The 21,072-nt window shown below is 43.3% G+C and overlaps 1 protein-coding gene across 3 annotated transcripts in view; it reads left to right on the plus strand.

The window, feature by feature from the left end:
* Window positions 1-21,072, plus strand: part of tfdp2 (transcription factor Dp-2) — a 129,711-nt gene that overhangs the window by 49,356 nt on the left and 59,283 nt on the right. For all 3 annotated transcript variants that reach the window (XM_084321761.1, XM_084321762.1, XM_084321763.1), the window contains one exon: window positions 15,589-15,689. In XM_084321761.1, coding sequence (XP_084177887.1) covers window positions 15,589-15,689 — 101 coding nt within the window. The remainder of the gene's footprint in view (window positions 1-15,588; window positions 15,690-21,072) is intronic.

The following is a 21,072-nucleotide window of genomic DNA, read 5'->3' on the forward strand; positions in this document are numbered from 1 at the left end:
CCGGAAAGTTTGGTTTCTTACATATCTCGATGTGATTTATCAAGAAATATCTACAGCAAGAATTCTGGGTCTCAATGAATCCAAAATGTCAATGTGGTTAGAAGTGGTGGAGAGAATAAAAGCTAGCTTATAATGGTAGTGTCTGGTTAGGAGCGAGGGATAATGGAGGTACTATCCAAAGAGGGGTCCGGGAGGGGGGGGTTCGAGCTGGACAATCGTGTGGCACAAAACTCACTATTAGAGCTCATCCACCGTTAGGAATGGAAGGATGCCTCTCATTTTATCCGGTGTGACATCACCAGTAGGGTTGGGTACCGAACTATGTACTTTTTTTTTTTTTTTTTTTATTATTATTTTTTAAACACACATATAAACAAACATGACAACACACGATAAGATACACAAGCATTAATATACAGTGTATATCCAACGAAATTACCATTCATACCAATGTCTTATACAGGATATACCCCTAATACCTGTTATCTAAAAACCTACACACACCTACACACACACATACACACACACCTACACACACACCTACACACACACACACACACACCTACACACACACACACCTACACACTTACACACACACCTACACACACACACACCTACACACACACACACCTACACACACACACACACACCTACACACACCTACACACACACACACACACACACACACACACACACACACACACACACACACACACACACACACACACACACACACACACACACACACACACACACAAATACACAAATGTCTGTTCAATTTGTTCAAAGTATAGTGCCTGCTGGGAACTCCATGCATTTTTAAGTGTATTGTACAAATGTTTTATGAGTTATTATATTAAACATGTACATTTTAAAGCTGCAGTAGGCAACTTCAGTGGAATTAGCAGGAGTGAGTCTACCTGCCCAGCAGAAATAGTGCAAGCTCTGCATCACCTTTCAAGCCCATGGACGTGCAACAAAGGTTTTCCATAGACTCCCAGAGGCACCAGCAGCAAGTTGAACATAAAATAATATTTCCCAGCCTCATCGGGTGGTTTTATACATTCAGTACTTTTTCACGAGAAACGCAACGGTCCCAGACTTTGGTGTTAGTTCTATTGAAGCATGTATTAAAATTCTAAATATACCAGCTATCTGAGGAAATATACATCAACCAATATATAAAATGTTAACTAGTTAACAATGCAACAAATTTCAGATGATTCTGACATCCGAGGTAATAACCTGTTTTTAAATGACAAACAAGGAGATGGCTGATCTCATTCAACTCAATGTCGGCCAGACTGAACGTTTTCACACTTGGCACCAATGTGCGTTCACATGAGCAATGGTGACGACGTAATGACCCTTCCTTCTTTATAGTTTCCTTGGCTAGCTAGCGAGCTGTACCCAGCATTCTGTTCAGCGGTGTAACAGTTAATACACTACACAGTGTAGGTGCCGGTAAAAACAAGGGAAAATATATTTTGTGCATAAGCTATTTGATTTTTTATTTATTTAACGACTATTAGAATATTCAAAAATCATTGCCCATCCCTAGTGTTAGGGTTTTGTGTTGTCACATTTAAATATTTGTCACATTTACTGCAATTTAATGTACTAACCTTTGTACTATATTTTACTAGTATGCACTCTGCTACTAAATAATCTACCTTGCCTATATTACTACCTACTATGCTAATATGCACTCAAGTCTGTAGCACTCAAGTTCGACACTGTTTGACGAACAATATCACTGACCCTTAGCTGCCAGAGTTGTACCCTTCCTGCTGACTTGTTGTACAGAACTTGTAAGTCACTTTGGATAAAAGCGTGAGCTAAATTACTAAATGTAGTGTCACGGTTTTGTGTTGTCACACATTTAAAGAATTGTCACATCTACTGCAATTTTGTGTCTGTGTTCAGTGTCTTATCTAATCAATCCTAGACGGGACAGTTTTTGACATTTAGCCATGGGTGTGTATTGTTCAACAGACCATGAAGGCGTCTAACTGAGATTTTCCACTCAGGGATTCTAGGTGGAGATGCCAGCAAGGTTGCTGCGAGGTCTACTTGTGCTGTTGTGCTGTTGTATAATGTATCCTCACGCCTCAGTCTACTTGGTATTCTCCTGAACCTTCATTAGTGGCAGGCGGTCTTACAGGTCAGCGCGTGCTGCAGTGTGGCTATAGCACCTCGCTTAACGATGGAACGTTCATCCTAATCATGGCTTTGTGTTTTCGAGGAAAGCCGAGGTATATCGGTCTGTATATACCTGCATATAATCCTTTTTACATACCTGTAGATACTATATCTGTACATATCCCTTACCTACTCTTTATTAGTTATACCACTGGCCAGTATGACTTACTGCCATAGTATCTTTATAGGGAGGTGTAGTCTGACGTCACTTTAGTTTCCCGCGCAGTCCACCCGTATAAGGATTTATCATTGGGAAAATGTATTATCGGCTATTGTAATAATTCTGCCTCATGAACATTGGCAAGCTTTCCATTTTTGCACAAAATATAATAATAATATAATGAGTTCCCTTCTATCATTAACATTATTGTTTAAGCATTTTTGGTTTAAATAAAATGATGGGTAATTATTTTACGATTAATTGCGAATAGTTTCATATTGAGCTATAGATTGTGGATGAATACACACAAAAAGGTACACCATGTTCATGCTTTATTTGTTTTAAACGAGACGATTTAGAAATGTGTCCATTGGAAATACATTGCAATTTCAAGCGAGGTGGACCGGCTGGAAACAACAATGACGTAACCACTATACCTCCCTATACCTGTACATAATAATACTATACTAATCTGATTAGAACTATTACTCAGCAGTATTATATTGTATATCCAGTTTAATCACCTGTACATTGTATATCTAATCTATGGTAATCTATATCTACCTCATGGTTACTCACCAATTCAAGAAATAATTTCTCTTGATTGGCAACTTGTGAGGGATGTTAACAGGACGAGAGAGAGAGAGAGAGAGAGAGAGAGAGAGAGAGAGAGAGAGAGAGAGAGAGAGGAGAGAGAGAGAGAGAGAGAGAGAGGAAGAGAGAGAGAGAGAGAGAGAGAGAGAGAGAGAGAGAGAGAGAGAGAGAGAGAGAGAGAGAGAGAGAGAGAGAAGAGAGAGAGAGAGAGAGAGAGAGAGAGAGAGAGAGAGAGAGAGAGAGAGAGAGAGAGAGAGAGAGAGAGAGAGAGAGAGAGAGAGAGAGAGATGAGAGAGAGAGAGAGAGAGAGAGAGAGAGAGAGAGAGAGGAGAGAGAGAGAGAGAGAGAGAGAGAGAGAGAGAGAGGAGAGAGAGAGAGAGAGAGAGAGAGAGAGAGAGAGAGAGAGAGAGAGAGAGAGAGACATTCATTCATACTTGAGGGTCAGCATTGGTCTCTCATTCCCGATCCACCCTCCACTCCAGTTGGTGGCGGTAAATGCACCATAACGTTGTTTGCCAACCGTCATAATAATCAAGAAGAAGAAGCGTGCACATTAGGAAAGAAAATGGCAGGAAGGAGACAGGTGAACATAATATAATGAGCCACTTAACGAGAAGAGGTCCAGGGACGGGGAATACAGTGATTAGATTAGATTGGGTTAGATTAGATTAGATTGGATTAGATTAAATTAGATTGGATTAGATTGGATTAAAATGTATTGTCATTTTACAGCACAAGTACAGTACAATGAAAATAGGTCTGGCATCCAACCAGAGAGAAAATGTAACCGTAAAGTGCAAGAGTAATATACAATGTACAGGTGATTAAACTGGGTATATAAAGTATATAAATTAGTACTACTGAGTATAGTGCTAATCAGATGTATCTACAGAGTTGGTGTATGATTGGTGCAAGCAATGAGAAGCATCGACAAGGAGAAGCATGAAATTCGATGAACTGGTGCGTCGCGTTGCCCCTCATAGCGCTGGGCGATAAAACGATAATTATCGCGATATATTTTAATAATCGATAATTTTTTGTATTGTGACCTGCAACAGGGCAGCTTTAAAACAGAGACAGTGGACAGACTTGTCTTTCTTGCCTGCAACTTAAGTAATGGCTTTGCTTGTCCAAATGACAATACTGACCAAATTGAGATTTATTTTTCTCTTGTCCATTTATTTTGTTTGCTTTCTAATTTAAAATACAGTTTGAAACCGTCTGTACACAGTAGACTATGTGTGCTAGCAGAGCTAGTCTCCAGTCGCAAGTCACGGTGCATGTGTGCGGTGGTTTGTCCACCAAAAAAGCGCCAAAAGATAGAAAAGAAACTAGCAGAGTCAGAACTGTTCAACTCCCTTGGAGCCACAGCCACTTTTTTTTGGTACTTTCTCTTTCAAACCAGCTGTAGCCTGAGAAGGGGCTGTAACACTAAAGATGGCGGCAACGACAAAAAAATGCTGCAAAATAAATATACATTTGTTGTTTAAATAATAATAATAAAAAAACCTTTTTTTTATACAAAAAATATCGATAATTATCAATATTGAACGATATGAAAAATTATATCGTGATAACATTTTTGGCCATATTGCCCAGCCCTAGCCCCTCATATCAAGCACAAACCAGAAACGACAGAATTATTTTTTTTCGGGCGTAACCAGGCGATTTCTCCCCCACTCTCACTTCTTCCCCTCAGCTGTCATCTGGCTGAACTCTGCACCAGGGTGACAGCCCCTCCTCCACCCTCCTGCACGCAATCTCTCTTTCTCTCCCTCTCTCTCCCTCCCCCTCTCTCTCCCTCCCATACACATGCACACACTCTCCGTACCGTATGAACTCTGAACTGCCTGTATTTAAGGCCCTATACCCAACCTATACCATCTGAACTCTATTGTCTATACCCAACCTATACCATATGAACTGATGCCTATACCCAACCTATACCATATGAACTGATGCCTATACCCAACCTATACCATCTGAACTCTGCTGCCTATACCCAACCTATACCATCTGAACTCTGCTGCCTATACCCAACCTATACCATCTGAACTCTGCTGCCTATACCGAACCTATACCATCTGAACTCTGCTGCTATACCCAACCTATACCATCTGAACTCTGCTGCCTATACCCAACCTATACCATCTGAACTCTGCTGCCTATACTCAACCTATACCATCTGACTCTGCTGGCCTATACCCAACCTATACCATCTGAACTCTGCTGCCTATACTCAACCTATACCATCTGAACTGATGCCTATACCGAACCTATACCATCTGAACTCTGCTGCCTATACCGAACCTATACCATCTGAACTCTGCTGCCTATACCCAACCTATACCATCTGAACTCTGCTGCCTATACTCAATCCATACTTGTCTGCTGCCTACAACTGTCTTGTGTAACTTTCCGCTTTATTGCACCAACTTTGATCGGAGTGGCGTCTTTCTCTTGGCGACACGGTAGAGGTTGTTGTTCAACATTTAGACCTACATTGACCACTGTTTACGTATGTTCTTGCAGTTTCTTCAAGACTTCACTTGTTCACAATTGCTTGTTGATTTTATGTTGTAATGTACGTATGTGACATTGTTTTGACCTGCTCAAATGTTGCTTCAGCCTTTGAAATGGCTTTTGACGGCCCTGGCATCCACCTAGCAAAGCCATTGCTGCGTTATCAGTGGCATTATTACCTTCATCAAAATTGTGGGATTTATTTTAGGAGCTTTATTTGGAATCTGGACATTACTGGTGGCAGCGGTAATCTTGGGACAATCTCTTTGTCTTATGAAGTGTACTAAATGTTTTGCATTTCTTTTGTGGTTTTAACTCCTGCTTTTCTTTTCTTTACTTTTTTTTTGCTTTATTGTCAAATGTAGTGTTTTATAAATTTTTTGCTCTGTTAAGCACTTATTTTATGAAGTGTACTAAAGACCTAGGAGTCTTATGAATTGTACTGTAGTCTTATAAAGTGTACTAAGACCTAGGAGTCTTATGGAGTGTACTAAAGACCTAGGAGTCTTATAAAGTGTACTAAAGACATAGGAGTCTAGGTCGCTTTCACATATAGTTTGGTGGACTCGGTGCGATTCGGGGGGGTGAAGTTGCAACATTGTTGTATTCTTCATTTGGTTCGGTTTGCTTTCACACGGCAATTTGTCAAGTGCACCAAACTTTCTGAACAATGTCACACGATCGAAAAGGGCGCTCGTCTATTGGATATATAGAATCCCCAAAACAGGCTTTGGGGACAGCTCTACAGCGCACATACACAAACACCACATTATTCTGCGAAGCAACCCAGCGCACACACATACACGCATACACCACATTATTCTGCGAAGCAGCAGAGCGCACACATACACACACACACACACCACATTATTCTGCGAAGCAGCCCAGCACACAGTCCGCACACACATACACACACACACAAGATCACTAAGATCTTCGACCAGTCCCTGTCCCAAGCCATCGTCCCACCCTGCCTGAAAACCTCCATAATCTTCCCGGTCCCAAAGAAGAACTCCAACTGCCTGAACGACTACCGTCCAGTCGCACTCACCTCCCTACCCATGAAGGTCTTTGAAAAAACACTCAAGCCCCACATCATCTCTAGCCTTCCACCCGGACTAGACCCCCACTAGTTCGCCTACAGAGCCAACAGGTCCACGGAGGATGCCATCGCCACAACTCTCCACTCTACCCTGTCCCATCTGGAGAGACGCACGGCTGCTCTTCGTGGACTTTAGCTCTGCATTCAATACCATCCTGCCTGACAGACTAGTGCCCAAACTCATGGATCTTGGACTAAACCATCCCCTCTGCCGGTGGTCCAAGGACTTCCTGTCTGACCGCCCCCAGAGGGTCAGGATAGGCCCCCACACCTCCACAGCCATCAGCCTCAGCACCGGATCCCCCCAGGGCTGTGTGCTGAGTCCCTTATTTTACTCTATTTACACCCACGACTTCACCGCAGTCCACCCCAGCAACACCATCATCAAGTTCTCTGACGACACCACCGTGGTGGGCTGTATCTCAAAAGGTGACCACTGTGTACCGCGATGAGGTAGAGCAGCTGTCAGCCCTGTGCAAAACCAACAACCTGCAGCTGAATAAGCTAAAAACCCAGGAGATGATCGTGGACTACAGGAGGAAGAAGACCGACATACAGCCCCTGTACATCGACGGGGGATGCGTGGAGAGAGTCTCGGTCACCAAATACCTGGGCGTCCACCTGGAGGATGACCTGACCTGGAGAACCAACACCAAGGCGATCGTGAAGAAGGCACAACAGAGACTCTACTTCCTGAGAATACTCAGGAATTACCACCTCAGACAAGACCTGCTTGTGTCCTTTTACCGCTGCTCCATGGAAAGCATCCTCACCTACTGCATCAACGTGTGGTTCCTCAGCTGCACAGCCGCAGAGAGGAAGGCGCTCCAGAGGGTCGTCAACTCGGCCCAGAAAATCATCGGATGCCCTCTCCCCTCACTGGAAGAACTATACAACTCCTGCTGTCTTAAGAAGGCACTCAAAATACTCAAGGACACACCACCCGGGCAACAAACACCTCATACGGCTGCGCTCGGGCAGGCGTTTCAGCGTCATGCCCACCTGGACTAACCCAGGGCCATATGTGCATTGTGCACTAAACTCAGCTAAAATTTAAAACCACAATCTCCCTGCACCCCCCCCCCCCCCCCCCCCCCACGCACACACACACACACGCATCACTAAGGGATAGTGCAATTATCTTCTATACCCCCCTGTTTGTGTTTATGTTATGTCTATTATGCCTTACTCTTGTTTTTATATTTTATACTGTGTTTAGGACTGTGTTTTTATGATCTAGGACTGTGTGACGGCTAGCACCTAGGGCTGCATTTTAAATTTCATTGTAACACTGTAACAATGACAAAGATCATTCTATTCTACACACACACCACATTATTCTGCGAAGCAGCCCAGCCCAGCGCACACACATACACACACACACACACACACCACATTATTCTGCGAAGCAGCCCAGCCCAGCGCACACACATACACACACACACCACATTATTCTGCGAAGCAGCCCAGCGCACACACATGCACACACACACACCACATTATTCCCCGGAGCAGCCCAGCGCACACACATCATTTTCATATATTGCTGAAATGCTGATGCCGTTTTTTTACTTTGATGTGACGTTGGTCGATTGTTTGATTGAAGCTCATTGCCATCATTCTCTCGCTAAACAACTTGTGCACCTCGTTGTTTTTGTGAGTGGCCACAAGCAGCTGTTTAACTCATTCAGAGCCACGCCCTTTTTACCATATTAGGTCTAGCGTGCCAACACTGAAGTCAATGGGAGGACGGGGAAATTTGCGAACGCTTAAACTATATCTTAAATTATGGCTATGGGTCTAATACACTCGTCGCTTATCAATGACTTGCTTGCAGTCAACATGTATGAAACTGATTGTTTTTTCATTGGTACATTTCCGTTTTATACCGTTTTGAATACGAGTATAGTTTTGGAGATGTCTAGTAATTCCAGTGAAATTCCGCGATAATAGCTCTTTAGTGGAATACACAAAACACGTAATTTTTCTGATTTATGAATCGTTTTCAAATAAACGCTAGATTATCGATAGTATATGTGTACTTATGTACGCTAGAGAAGCGGGCTGAAAAATCGATTATCCATGCCGTGGTCAGCGCTAACGTTACGCACACACACACACACGCTGCGATGGCGGAGAAAAAAACATCTGATTAACCCAAGACTGGTAAAATAGAGTCCTTACCTCACATCAGATGTTCTGCAAAAAGATTAATCCAATTCCTGATCGCCATTCCAAATATTGATCGCGTTTATTGATCCAACGTTATAGCACAAACACATAATCGACGCTGCTCCGAGCCTCCCCAGTGAATGTGGTAACAGCTACTGCTTGCCCGAGAAGGGAAACCCCGGGGCCGGAGTTTTTTTTCTGATGCACAGTCCCACCCAATCCAATCCAATGATGTGCAATACCATCCGGGAGATGATAGGTGGCGGTATTTGCCCTTTTCAAGCTCAGACCCATTCCCAATGATAACGTCAGGATGGATGGATGGATGAAAAATGTATGGATATTGCTAATAAAAGAAATAACGATTAAAAGAAAACTCGGGTCTTGGCACTCAACGCATGGCGAGTTAACCCGACTAATCTTGTGGTTGGCACTGAATGGGTTAATTAGCTCGTCTGACCATATTTCTATCAGGGCATTTATCTCCTCATTCGCCCAGGTCTGTCCACGAGACATGTTCCACGCGTGCTTGTTTTGCAGTGCGCGCCGCGGTGTTTGTTTTGTTTCCTTCTACTCAAGATGCACAGTTTATCGGGTCACTTCCTATATTTGGTCTTGCGTTTGGTCCGATGAGCATTCAAGCCACAAAAGTACGCACCAGGGTTCACTTGGAAGCGAACCGAGACCTACGTTTTCAGGCGGACCAGAGTTAGCTTTTTTGGTCCGCAACAGAGTTTGAATGCGCTTTCACACCAAAGGCCCAAACCAAGCGGACTATCCGAGGAAACAAACTCTGGTGCGTTTAAAGCGGACCAAACAGCTCTGGTGTGAATGCGACCTTATAAAGTGTTCTAAAGACCTAGGAGTCTTATGAAGTGTACTAAAGACCTAGGAGTCTTATGAAGTGTACTAAAGACCTAGGAGTCTTATGAAGTGTACTAAAGACATAGGAGGCTTATGAAGTGTACTAAAGACCTAGGAGTCTTATGAAGTGTACTAAAGACATAGGAGTCTTATGAAGTGTACTACAGATCTAGGAGTCTTATGAAGTGTACTAAAGGCATAGGAGTCTTATGAAGTGTACTAAGACCTGTGAGTCTTATGAAGTGTACTAAAGACCTAGGAGTCTTATGAAGTGTACTACAGATCTAGGAGTCTTATGAAGTGTACTAAATACCTTATTCGTGCCAGTCTTGTATGCATGCACCAAAGAAATCGTTTGTGTCTGTCAACGTCAGCATTAGACACAGGAATTCGACTTTCATAATGATGCCCATTGTATGCCAAGAACCAATGGGACATTAGTATCTCTTGCATTTCCTGTATGTATTGCATCTGCAAATACGACATATATTGGACCATGAGCTTGAGTCATTCTTTTTCAAAACGAGGATATCTTTCTTGCTATTATCTGCACAACTAGGGATAGTTATTTACCACAAATTAGTGGCATCTTTAAAAAAAAATACAACTTTTAGGCACCGTCTGCCATCCACCCTCCTCTTGTCGAACTGCTTCACCTCATACATCATTACCAGCCTGAGACTCCTGTTTCTGTCCTACTTCACTGGCCAACTCCTGCTTCAGTGCTCTCTGTGTAACACTGGTGTGTGTGTGTTTCCGATCCGTCTCCTCCTCACTACCTTTTCCCTCAACATCTTCCTGTTCTACAACGTCATGCTTGACTCCGGTGGTAACTACTACCAAAGGCCTGCTCCTCACACACACACCCTGCACCAACAGCAGGGGCAGCTCTTTCATGTGTAGGGATGTCTTCCTAGCCACAGACTGGGGTGCTGGGGGGTCGTGGACCAGGCTCTGGGGTGCTGGGGGGGTCGTGGACCAGGCTCTGCAGTGCTGGGGGGTCGTGGACCAGGCTCTGGGGTGTTGGGGGGGTCGTGGACCAGGCTCTGCAGTGCTGGGGGGTCGTGGACCAGGCTCTGGGGTGCTGGGGGGTCGTGGACCAGGCTCTGGGGTGCTGGGGGGGTCGTGGACCAGGCTCGGCCTTCTGTCGGTAGGCTGGAGGGTCGTATGTGTCAAAGGTGCGCTCCGTTCTGCCCCCCGCTGACAAACCGCTGTAAACACAAGTTCATGTTGGGAGATCAGGGCTTTCCCCAGGAGCTTCAAACAAGGTGGTGCTGAGTCTCAACTAAGGCTGTGTCCACCCTGCGGGGGGGGGGGGGGGGGGGGCGGGGGGGCAAAAAAAACCTGCAACTTGAAAAACTAAATTTGAATAAAATGGCAAACACAAGGGTAAGTTCTAATAAGTTATTTATTTAACAGGTAGCACAATAATAGTTTAACATTGAACACGGAAAAACATGCACGCACACAGTGGAACAGAGGACTGAGCAATCACATATTAGACGATGATTTGTCTGTTTCTAAGTTGGCCCCAAGCTTTCACTGCAAAAAAAAGTAAAGAAAAATAAATATATATATATAAATTATATATGGTGGGCGGCACTATACCATTGTTTAGAGGAAGCCCTGGATTTAATTCAGTACTTGTTGATAGTTGACTTTTTTAGAAAAACACACATGACCAGTTTATACATGAAAACACAACTAAGCTGTGTACTATATACACCAACACAAACAGTCCTTTGGCAGCATGCTGATGTATGCAATAGTGGCACAAGCACAAACAAAGCTCCCATCAAACACGGGTCTCTCTACTGTAACACATGGGGACACGTCGGCATAGTTACCTGGTCGGCACCAGATGGGTCCCGTTGGTCATGGTCCACGTACTTACTTTTTTACAGCTACACACAAAAAATTGTATGGGTCCCCTCTCAATACACTACAGTACACAGTGTAGGTGCTGGTAAAAAAACAAGGGCAAATATATTAAATATTCGCATTAACTATTCAAATATTCAAAAATCCCTACTTTAGTTTTTTCGGGGGCATCGTTTCAGTGTAGGATGCACTCTAAATGACACAGGGTTAACAGGGATGTTTCAGTGTAGGATGCAATCTAAATGACACGGTAGGGGTGGACGGTATAAACGGTATACGGTATAAACGGTATGAATTTGCTCTACGGTATGGATTTTGACTATACCTTGTAACCGGTAGAGCAGCTCTAAAATAGCAATGATGTCATGTAACCACAGCGCGACTATTTCACTCCGCATTTGCCCCTAAAAATAGAATTAGTCATAGATAATAGATATGTGCAAACTGGAAAAAGTTATTTAGGAGGCTTCGCGCAGTGGGCGTGTCAACACGCAATTGTCATTTCATAATAAACACATATCACCGCAGCGCACAGCAAGTTTCAATTTCAGTTCCTGGCATTTTTAACCAGTGGAGAAAGGTAAGAGATTTCCCAATCGTTTTTCTTATATGAATTATTCTACGTTAATAAAACATACCTGGTGATCAACTACAGTTTGCTGTGAACATTATGATATGTGTGTAGTGTTCTGACGACTGGGCAGCGCGAGCTGGATGCTGAATTTTGCGAGAAGCATATGCAGCTGCAGAGCCGCAGAGTAGCCGCAATACACTGTGCAATACACAGTGCAATACTCCAATTCAGCCATTGGCAATTCAGCCGTTGGGTGGGGGGCGCTGTTGAGCGGGCCTGTGACCGGACCTGAAAGCGCCTCTACTCTGCGGCTCTGCAGTTGCATACTATTGGGATTGTTGGGAGCAGCACGGAGTCTCGACTCGGGACTTATTTTATTTGGAATATAATGACTGTATACGCAAAAGTAGCCTAGTTTTAAGTAAAAATATTATAAATCTACATGCATTGAGGATGTCATTCTTTATATAGCCTGCCTATCAGGCAAAAAAAATTATTCTAACGGAAACACTTATACCGTGATATATACCGTTACCGTCTATCCTTCAAATTATACCGTGATATACATTTTAGACCATACCGTCCACCCCTATGACACGGGGTTAACAGGGATGTTTCAGTGTAGGATGCAATCTAAATGACACAGGGTTAACAGGGATGTTTCAGTGTAGGATGCAATCTAAATGACAGGGTTAACAGGGATGTTTCAGTGTAGGATGCACTCTAAATTACACGGGGTTAACAGGGATGTTTCAGTGTAGGATGCAATCTAAATGACCGGGTTAACAGGGATGTTTCAGTGTAGGATGCACTCTAAATGACACAGGGTTAACAGGGATGTTTCAGTGTAGGATGCACTCTAAATGACACGGGGTTAACAGGGATGTTTCAGTGTAGGATGCAATCTAAATGACAGGATTAACAGGGATGTTTTAGTGTAGGATGCACTCTAAATGACAGGGTTAACAGGGATGTTTCAGTGTAGGATGCACTTTAAATGACAGGGTTAACAGGGATGTTTCAGTGTAGGATGCACTCTAAATGACAGGGTTAACAGGGATGTTTCAGTGTAGGATGCACTCTAAATGACACAGGGTTAACAGGGATGTTTCAGTGTAGGATGCACTCTAAATGACAGGGTTAACAGGGATGTTTCGGTGTAGGATGCACTCTAAATGACAGGGTTAACAAGGATGTTTCAGGACACTGTATGAAGTGTTGAAGCTGCGCAAGGAGAGGCACACCTTTGTCATCACTGTGATGTCCCCACACTACAGCTGCCTTCAACACCTTCATCATCACTGTGATGTCCCCACACTACAGCTGCCTTCAACACCTTCATCATCACTGTGATGTCCCCACACTACAGCTGCCTTCAACACCTTCATCATCACTGTGATGTCCCCACACTACAGCTGCCTTCAACACCTTCATCATCACTGTGATGTCCCACACTACAGCTGCCTTCAACACCTTCGTCATCACTGTGATGTCCCACACTACAGCTGCCTTCAACACCTTCGTCATCACTGTGATGTCCCCACACTACAGCTGCCTTCAACACCTTCATCATCACTGTGATGTCCCCACACTACAGCTGCCTCCAACACCTTCATCATCACTGTGATGTCCCCACACTACAGCTGCCTTCAACACCTTCATCATCACTGTGATGTCCCCACACTACAGCTGCCTTCAACACCTTCATCATCACTGTGATGTCCCCACACTACAGCTGCCTTCAACACCTTCGTCATCACTGTGATGTCCCCACACTACAGCTGCCTTCAACACCTTCATCATCACTGTGATGTCCCCACACTACAGCTGCCTTCAACAACAATTACGTCCCATACAATCATGTATAACAATGTAAATGACAGTTCATTGGTCAATGGAACTCATCACGTCATCAAAAACATTGTTCCATGTTCATGGTAAACTTGGAAATGTTTAGTGAAACTCAAGAAATGTATCAATCTAGTGATCTATGCACAAGAAACGGTTACTTTCTTCAGCAAATACCATTAGTTATTACATCGGTATTGTGCTGTCGGAACAGTGTCATGTTTGTAGGTTAAGTATTTCAAGTTCTTCTGTAGTGTGGTAGTAAACGGGTTAACCCTTTGTCGTGTGACAGTGAAAGGGTTAACCGTCCGTATTGCCCTTTGGTAGAGTGGTAGAGAAAGGGTTAGCGTCTGTGTGTGTGGGTGGAGCGGGTGAGGAGAGGTCACCCACTGGCACCAGAGCAGCACCCTCTGGCTCAGAGTCCCTAACAGACGGGTCCTCCTACACAGACGAGACATAACCGGCATTCATGTCGGCCGAACTACCCAGCGGACCATTTGCATTTCCACCGTCGCTCGGTGACCTTGGCATGGGAATTGCATTTGAGATGGGGATCTTTGACGTTTTCACCAACAGTCCCCCATACAAGTTTAGTCTCGCGAACGTCATTTACCCTGCATAGCCTCTATCTCACTGTACGCCATGCGGCTCTCACACTGATGTACTGTACGTGGAACCAAATTTGATAGACTTTCATACACTTTTTTAAGTGGAATTGTGTTGCTAGGGAACAGCTTGAACTTCAGCTTCTGTTGCAGTGTTTGCTAATCAACAACTATCAACAACAGGACAGAAGACGTAGTCCATTTAGCATGTTTATGTTGTTAAGTGGAGACTGTATGGTCTATTGTCTGCCATGCTGTCCCTGTGCAGCACGAGACGGGCCTGCATGTGAGGTCCTGTTGTCATGGCACCACGTGTGTCTGCCACACATGTGTCTGTGTGAGAAACACTGTGCCCATTGAGCTACACGGGAATGATAATAACCAACACTCCTTTCTCCTCCTGGTGTATCTTTCTAGGTAATGATGTAAAATAACTTATTTTCTCTTCAAAGAACAACATCCAAGGATGTATTGGTAGGACTCACCAACTTTGGGGGGAAAAGGACGGGGACAGTGCCTCGGTTTCACCTATTTATTTTGGCCATCAACTAGCAAAACATGCTAACGACATGCTCTGATGAAGGCTGACGTTAGCGTGTTTTGTTCGATGGCCACAATAAACTGGTGAAAGTTAGTGATTGCTGCCATACATCTGTGGATGTTGTTTTTTGAAGTATATGTTTTTTGAGTGTACCAGACGTCAACAGACCGTCTTTCTTTAGACATAAGGACTCATTTACTCTGGTTGTTGTTATTTGTCTGATTTAATTTGTTGTTTGGGAGAGAAGATACATTTGACTTTATGCTTTACCGTCTCTTATATGAATTAAGAAATGTACTTCTTAGTAGAATTTCTTCTATCTCCACATCCAAATTTCTTTTGGATGGACGATTATAAAAGACTTGAACTGTGGTTTAGAAAATGTATTGTTGTTCATTATAAAGCTCGGAAGAGTTTCTTTCTGGGAAGGCGCACCCAACTCCTCCACTACAACTTATTTTCTCTCTCTCTCTCCCCCCCTCTTCTCTTCTCTCCCCCCATCCCTTCCTCTGTGTGTGTTAGTTCCAGCTAACGTGTCTCTAGTGGCCCAGCAGAGCTACAGTCCAGCAGGAAAGGTGACTCTGGGAGCCATCAACGCCAACGTGAGCGGCCAGGTGGTCAGTGTAAGTACTCACCAGGTACAGGAAGCACAGGTTCACGCAGGAAACGTATTTACCAAGGACACTATAAAAGAAGGAAGGGTCACTCATCAGGTCATAATACCAGCGTTCCATGCTCTGCTTGGTGTCGGACTTTGGTGCCAGTTCTATCGAAGCCTGTATCCAAATTCTAAATATATAAGCGATCTGAGGAAATATACATCAACCAATATATTAAACGTTAGCTAGTTAACAATTACACAAATTGAAGACTATTCTGACATCCTAGGTAATAACCTGTTTAAATAACGGGTCATAAACAAGGAGATGGTGATCCCATTCAACTCTATGAAGGACTGAAAGTGTTCACACTTGGCACCAATTTGCGTTCACGCGCTACATGGTGACGTGATGGCCCTTCCTCCTTTTATAGTTTCCTTGGTATTTACAGCCGAAGCACACTGGAACTGGAACAGACGGATGGTTTTCTTGATCGTGGAATAGTTTAAATTGAAACTCAATTAATGGCCCAGCCCTAGTTAAGGGTGTGAACAATCCATGCATTGTGAATATGAATATGGATATTCCAACTTTGTCTTATTTGTGAAATGAAAAATCCCCCCCATGTCATTGCACTGCCCTACTGTTGGTCTGGAGAGGTGTAGACTACCACATGCTGCCCTACTGTTGGCCTGGCGAGGTCTGGAGATAGTGTGTAGACTAGGGTTGCAACTAATGACTATTTTGGTAGTCTACTAATCTGTCGATTATTTTTTAGATTAGTCGACTAATCGAAAAACAATTATATATATATATATATATATATATATATAATTTTTATTTATTTTTTTAATAATAGCACTACCTATCTTTGTGAAAGTGGCTTCTCAGCTCTGGTCCAGCTGAAGACAGAGCAGAGGAACAGATTGGACATTGAGCATGACCTCAGAGTTGCTTTGAGACTCTTGTCAGGACCAAACAACATCCCCAGTTATCCCATTAGTTCCCCCAAACTTACTGTCGGTCTGTTATGTTAAGCTAAGAAGTATTCAGCTTAACAGCTTCAGAAGTCTTCAAAAAAAAAAGAGAAAAAAATTATAATTTTTTATTCTTTTAATGACTAATCGGCGCAACAATTTCTCGTCAACGATTTTTTTATAATCGACGTCGTCGATTATGTCGACTAATCGTTGCAGCCCTAGTGTAGACTACCACATGCCTCCTCCGATACACTCCTCCTGCCATACACGTTCACCTAACAGCGAAGAGTTTCACTGGTAGAGCAGCACAACACGCACAAAGGCTCATGCTATCTCCCCCAGATCCCCTCCCTGCTGAACAGGCGCCCCGTCCGACCAGTAGGAGTCGCTGTTGCAACGACCAGGACTCACCATACTGTAAATACTGCTAATTGTGTTCATAGGGACGACTGACCAAGCGGGAGGTACTGCTGACACCGGGATTTGAACCCCCGGTCTCTGCGGTTGTAGGCGAGTGCTTAGACCTCTACACTAGGATAAGATATTTCGAAAAAAAGCATCAAAACTAAAGACTAAGACAAAACCAATCAATGAATCGACTATGAGAACTACCGCCCTCAGGACGTTGTACTGTTGTCACATGTCTACCGCCAAATAACAGCCGCATTATTCTGTAATGAGGTGAATGTTCCCCATCGATTTGTTCCCTTATCACAGTCATATCACAGTCATTTGTGATGTTTAGTTTTCCCACCATCGTCAAATCTCAAATGAAGAAGAAGCAAGTGTTGTTCTTCTGGGTAGAAAACAGGTTGTGAGTTTCCTGAATGTAGTTCAGTGGTAGCTGTGAAACCACATCAGATCGACTGTGTCGATAGGAAATACTCTCTAGATCTAGACAGAGGTACTCTGTTTAGTAACAACGCCACATGAGGGCAGTATAAGACTATTCACTGCAGAGTCTCCCATAGTGTGGGTTTCTCCATTGACACAGACTGGATGCAACACACAGTGGGACCAGCACAGCCTAGTATAGCCCTTATAGCTTAGTCCTGTACCGGTTCATCAGATACACATACTCCTCGTGTGTGCGCCTGTGTGTATGTGCTTGTGTGTGTGTGTTTTTGCACACTTGTGTGTGTATATACATAATGCATGTCTGCTCCATCCTAGCTATAGGAGAACAGAGACCTGTGTTTCCCCAGCCTTAATGAGCTCATTAGCCATTGGCTGTCATAGAGAAGCTCGTTAAGCATCGCAGGGCTCGTTAGCTCGTTGCGTTGAACTTGGAATTCAGCTTTTTATAGAGGTTCCATAGCTCCGCTCCTCACCTCTGCCCTCTCAGCGAGCCTCCGTATTGGCTGGCGAAGGAGACTCTTTCATCAGCTCGTCTCTGGCGGGTGGCTTCCAGTGCTCACCACCAGCCACTTTCCTACTTATAATAATATAAAGGAGTCTGGTTGATTATGTGCCAAATGAATAAGTAGAGTAAGTATCTGTCTACCTGCACATGGCTGGCCTGGTAGCAGGTGCTTGCTCTCTTAAACTGGCGCTTCTCAAAATGGGGTCTGGGATTTTATTTTATAAATGTTGTTTTATTAAATTTGTATTTTCATTTTATTTACCAGTTAACACAGTGAGATTTATCTATCTAGCAAATCCGTAGTATGAAGTATGTTGCGTTACGCATGCTGGGCTTGGCAGGTACATACAATATAGTAGACAGTGTATTCTAAACCATAGACGTGCATGTTTTAGACTGTGGACAAGTGTGTCTTTCAGTCTAGAGTGTGTTTTTAGATTGTGTAGTTTGGTATTGTTGCTATAGTAGTATAGTAGATTGCAAGGTTTTATATTGATTTGATTTATTATTATTTCAGTGTCATGCACCAAGGTGCCCAGCCAACATGGGCTCACAAGAAGACACTACGTATAAAGCTATGATCGTATAAAGCTATGATTGTGTACATGCATAAAGAAACGTTGTCTCTTCCCAGCTTTATAATTAAATTGACCACTATAATAAAACATTTTAAACCACAGTTCCACGTCTTTTATAATCATCCACCAAAAATAAATGTGCACTACTAAAAGTACATGGTTTTGGAACCACTTAGGAACTTAGGAATAATAATCATATTATTGATTTTGGCACCAGGCTCACAAATTAAACGGTACCCAGCCCTAGGTATATTACCATTAGCCACAGACACAGTAGATACCCAGCCCTAGGTATATTACCATTAGCCACAGACACAGTAGATACCCAGCCCTAGCTATATTACCATTAGCCACAGACACAGTAGATACCCAGCCCTAGGTATATTACCATTAGCCACAGACACAGTAGATACCCAGCCCTAGGTATATTACCATTAGCCACAGACACAGTAGATACCCAGCCCTAGGTATATTACCATTAGCCATAGACACAGTAGATTCAGTGGTACCCCAGAGGAGGAAGGATATAATAATAACCTATAATTAGATCAGTATTATTAGCAGTCGACTGCTTCCAGCTGATCCTCTCTCTCTCTCTCCTCTCTCTCTCTCTCTCTCTCTCTCTTCTCTCTCTCTCTCTCTCTCTCTCTCTCTCTCTCTCTCTCTCTCTCTCTCTCTCTCTCTCTCTCTCTCTCTCTCTCTCTCTCTCTCTCTCTCTCTCTCTCTCTCTCTCTCTCTCTCTCTCTCTCTCTCTCTCTCTCTCTCTCTCTCTCTCTCTCTCTCTCTCTCTCTCTCTCTCTCTCTCTCTCTCTCTCTCTCTCTCTCTCTCTCTCTCTCTCTCTCTCTCTCTCTCTCTCTCTCTCTCTCTCTCTCTCTCTCTCTCTCTCTCTCTCTCTCTCTCTCTCTCTCTCTCTCTCTCTCTCTCTCTCTCTTCAGTCGTAGTAACATTGTCCCAGGAGCTGCGAAGGAACTCGCCAAAATTATGGGAAACAATTGTAAAATTGTCTCTCCCTACATGCAGAAGGAGCACTTACAGTACCAGAGATTGTTAAACATGTTCAGGAATTGGTTCATTCACCATGAAAAAGAGAGAATGGTAATCGACTAACAAATCTTGGTCAAATAAGACCAAATGGAGCGAGTAATGGACTAAGGAGAGGCAGCCCTGAACGTGATGGAGCTACAGTGTCTGAAAATGGCCATGAGACTCTATTAGCAGTGGCTACCATGCTCTTCATCGCTCACCTCCCATGGTAGCTGAGCACAGCCAGCTGGCTCTCCTCTCCCCCAGGCTTTATACCAACCACCACCTGACTGCTGGTATCCCTATGACCGGGAGGATAGAGACAGATATCATGGTCTATGTGTATATATGACGTATATTGTGCCATTTAGGGCACCTTGTGTATACTGTTTACTTTCACTCATAGTATATATTCAGATTCAAATTCTTTGTTGCCTATATCTATTACAATATAACCGATGGTGCATACAGACCCTCATCTGCAGATCTATTACAGATCTAATTGTATTGCCAGTATTTATGAATTTCTACTATTACCCTGCCCATACCTGTACCTACCTTCCCCCATGCTGCTATGATAACCGAATTTCCCAAAGGGGATCAATTGGCACACATATTTTACATAACCCCAGATCATTTTCCTGAGCATAGGTAACTTTTTTTTCGCTTTGGTTACCTTAAAAAAAAATACATGGTGTAAACCATAGGTGTCAAACTCATGGCCCGCGGGCCAAATGCGGCCCGCCACGTCATTTGATGTGGCCCCCCAAGAGCTCTGGTAAATCTCCTTTTTTTTTTTTTTTTTTAACATTAATCTTGGGTTAAAAAATAGCGGCGTTAAAATAATTGTGGGTTAATGCGTTAATAAAGCTTTGACAGCCTTAGTTATTACACATTCTTACACATACATGTGTGTTGAACATCTGAGGTATTGATGAAGTAACAAAGGAAAAAAGGCCAAAAGCACTTACTCCTCAGACATTCTTTGACAATTTTACAGCCCAAAATACAAAAAAGATCCAGGCGGAATAGGTAACAAAGGGTTGAAGAAATATTGTCTGAACTGTCAGATGCAAGCTGGCTGTGTGACATAACCGAGCATCTCGCTCAATTGAATAAGAAGCTGTAGGGACGCAAACAAGTCCCACCCAAAACTTTACCAATATAGTTGTGAACTGAGACAACCCTTATTTTGTTATTTTTGAGTACAGTTACAGTTGTGGGTTCATGCAGACACATAATAGCAATTTCATTACGAATTGAAAATGGGGGACCCTGATGCAAACAAGTCGAAAGTCTTTCTCTGGTCTGCATCCCCTTAACAATTGTGTGTATCGAGCTGTACTGTACTGTAACCATTCTGCAATCTGTTAATTAAAGTTAATTAAACTATCTTCCATTAGTTGGATGTATGGCCTCTGCAAGGTTGTGTGCAGCCATTTGTTTTTGTAACATCTGCTAC

The sequence above is a fragment of the Notolepis coatsorum genome (assembly GCF_963971535.1).
Source record: "Notolepis coatsorum genome assembly, chromosome: 1".
NCBI lineage: Eukaryota > Metazoa > Chordata > Actinopteri > Aulopiformes > Paralepididae > Notolepis > Notolepis coatsorum.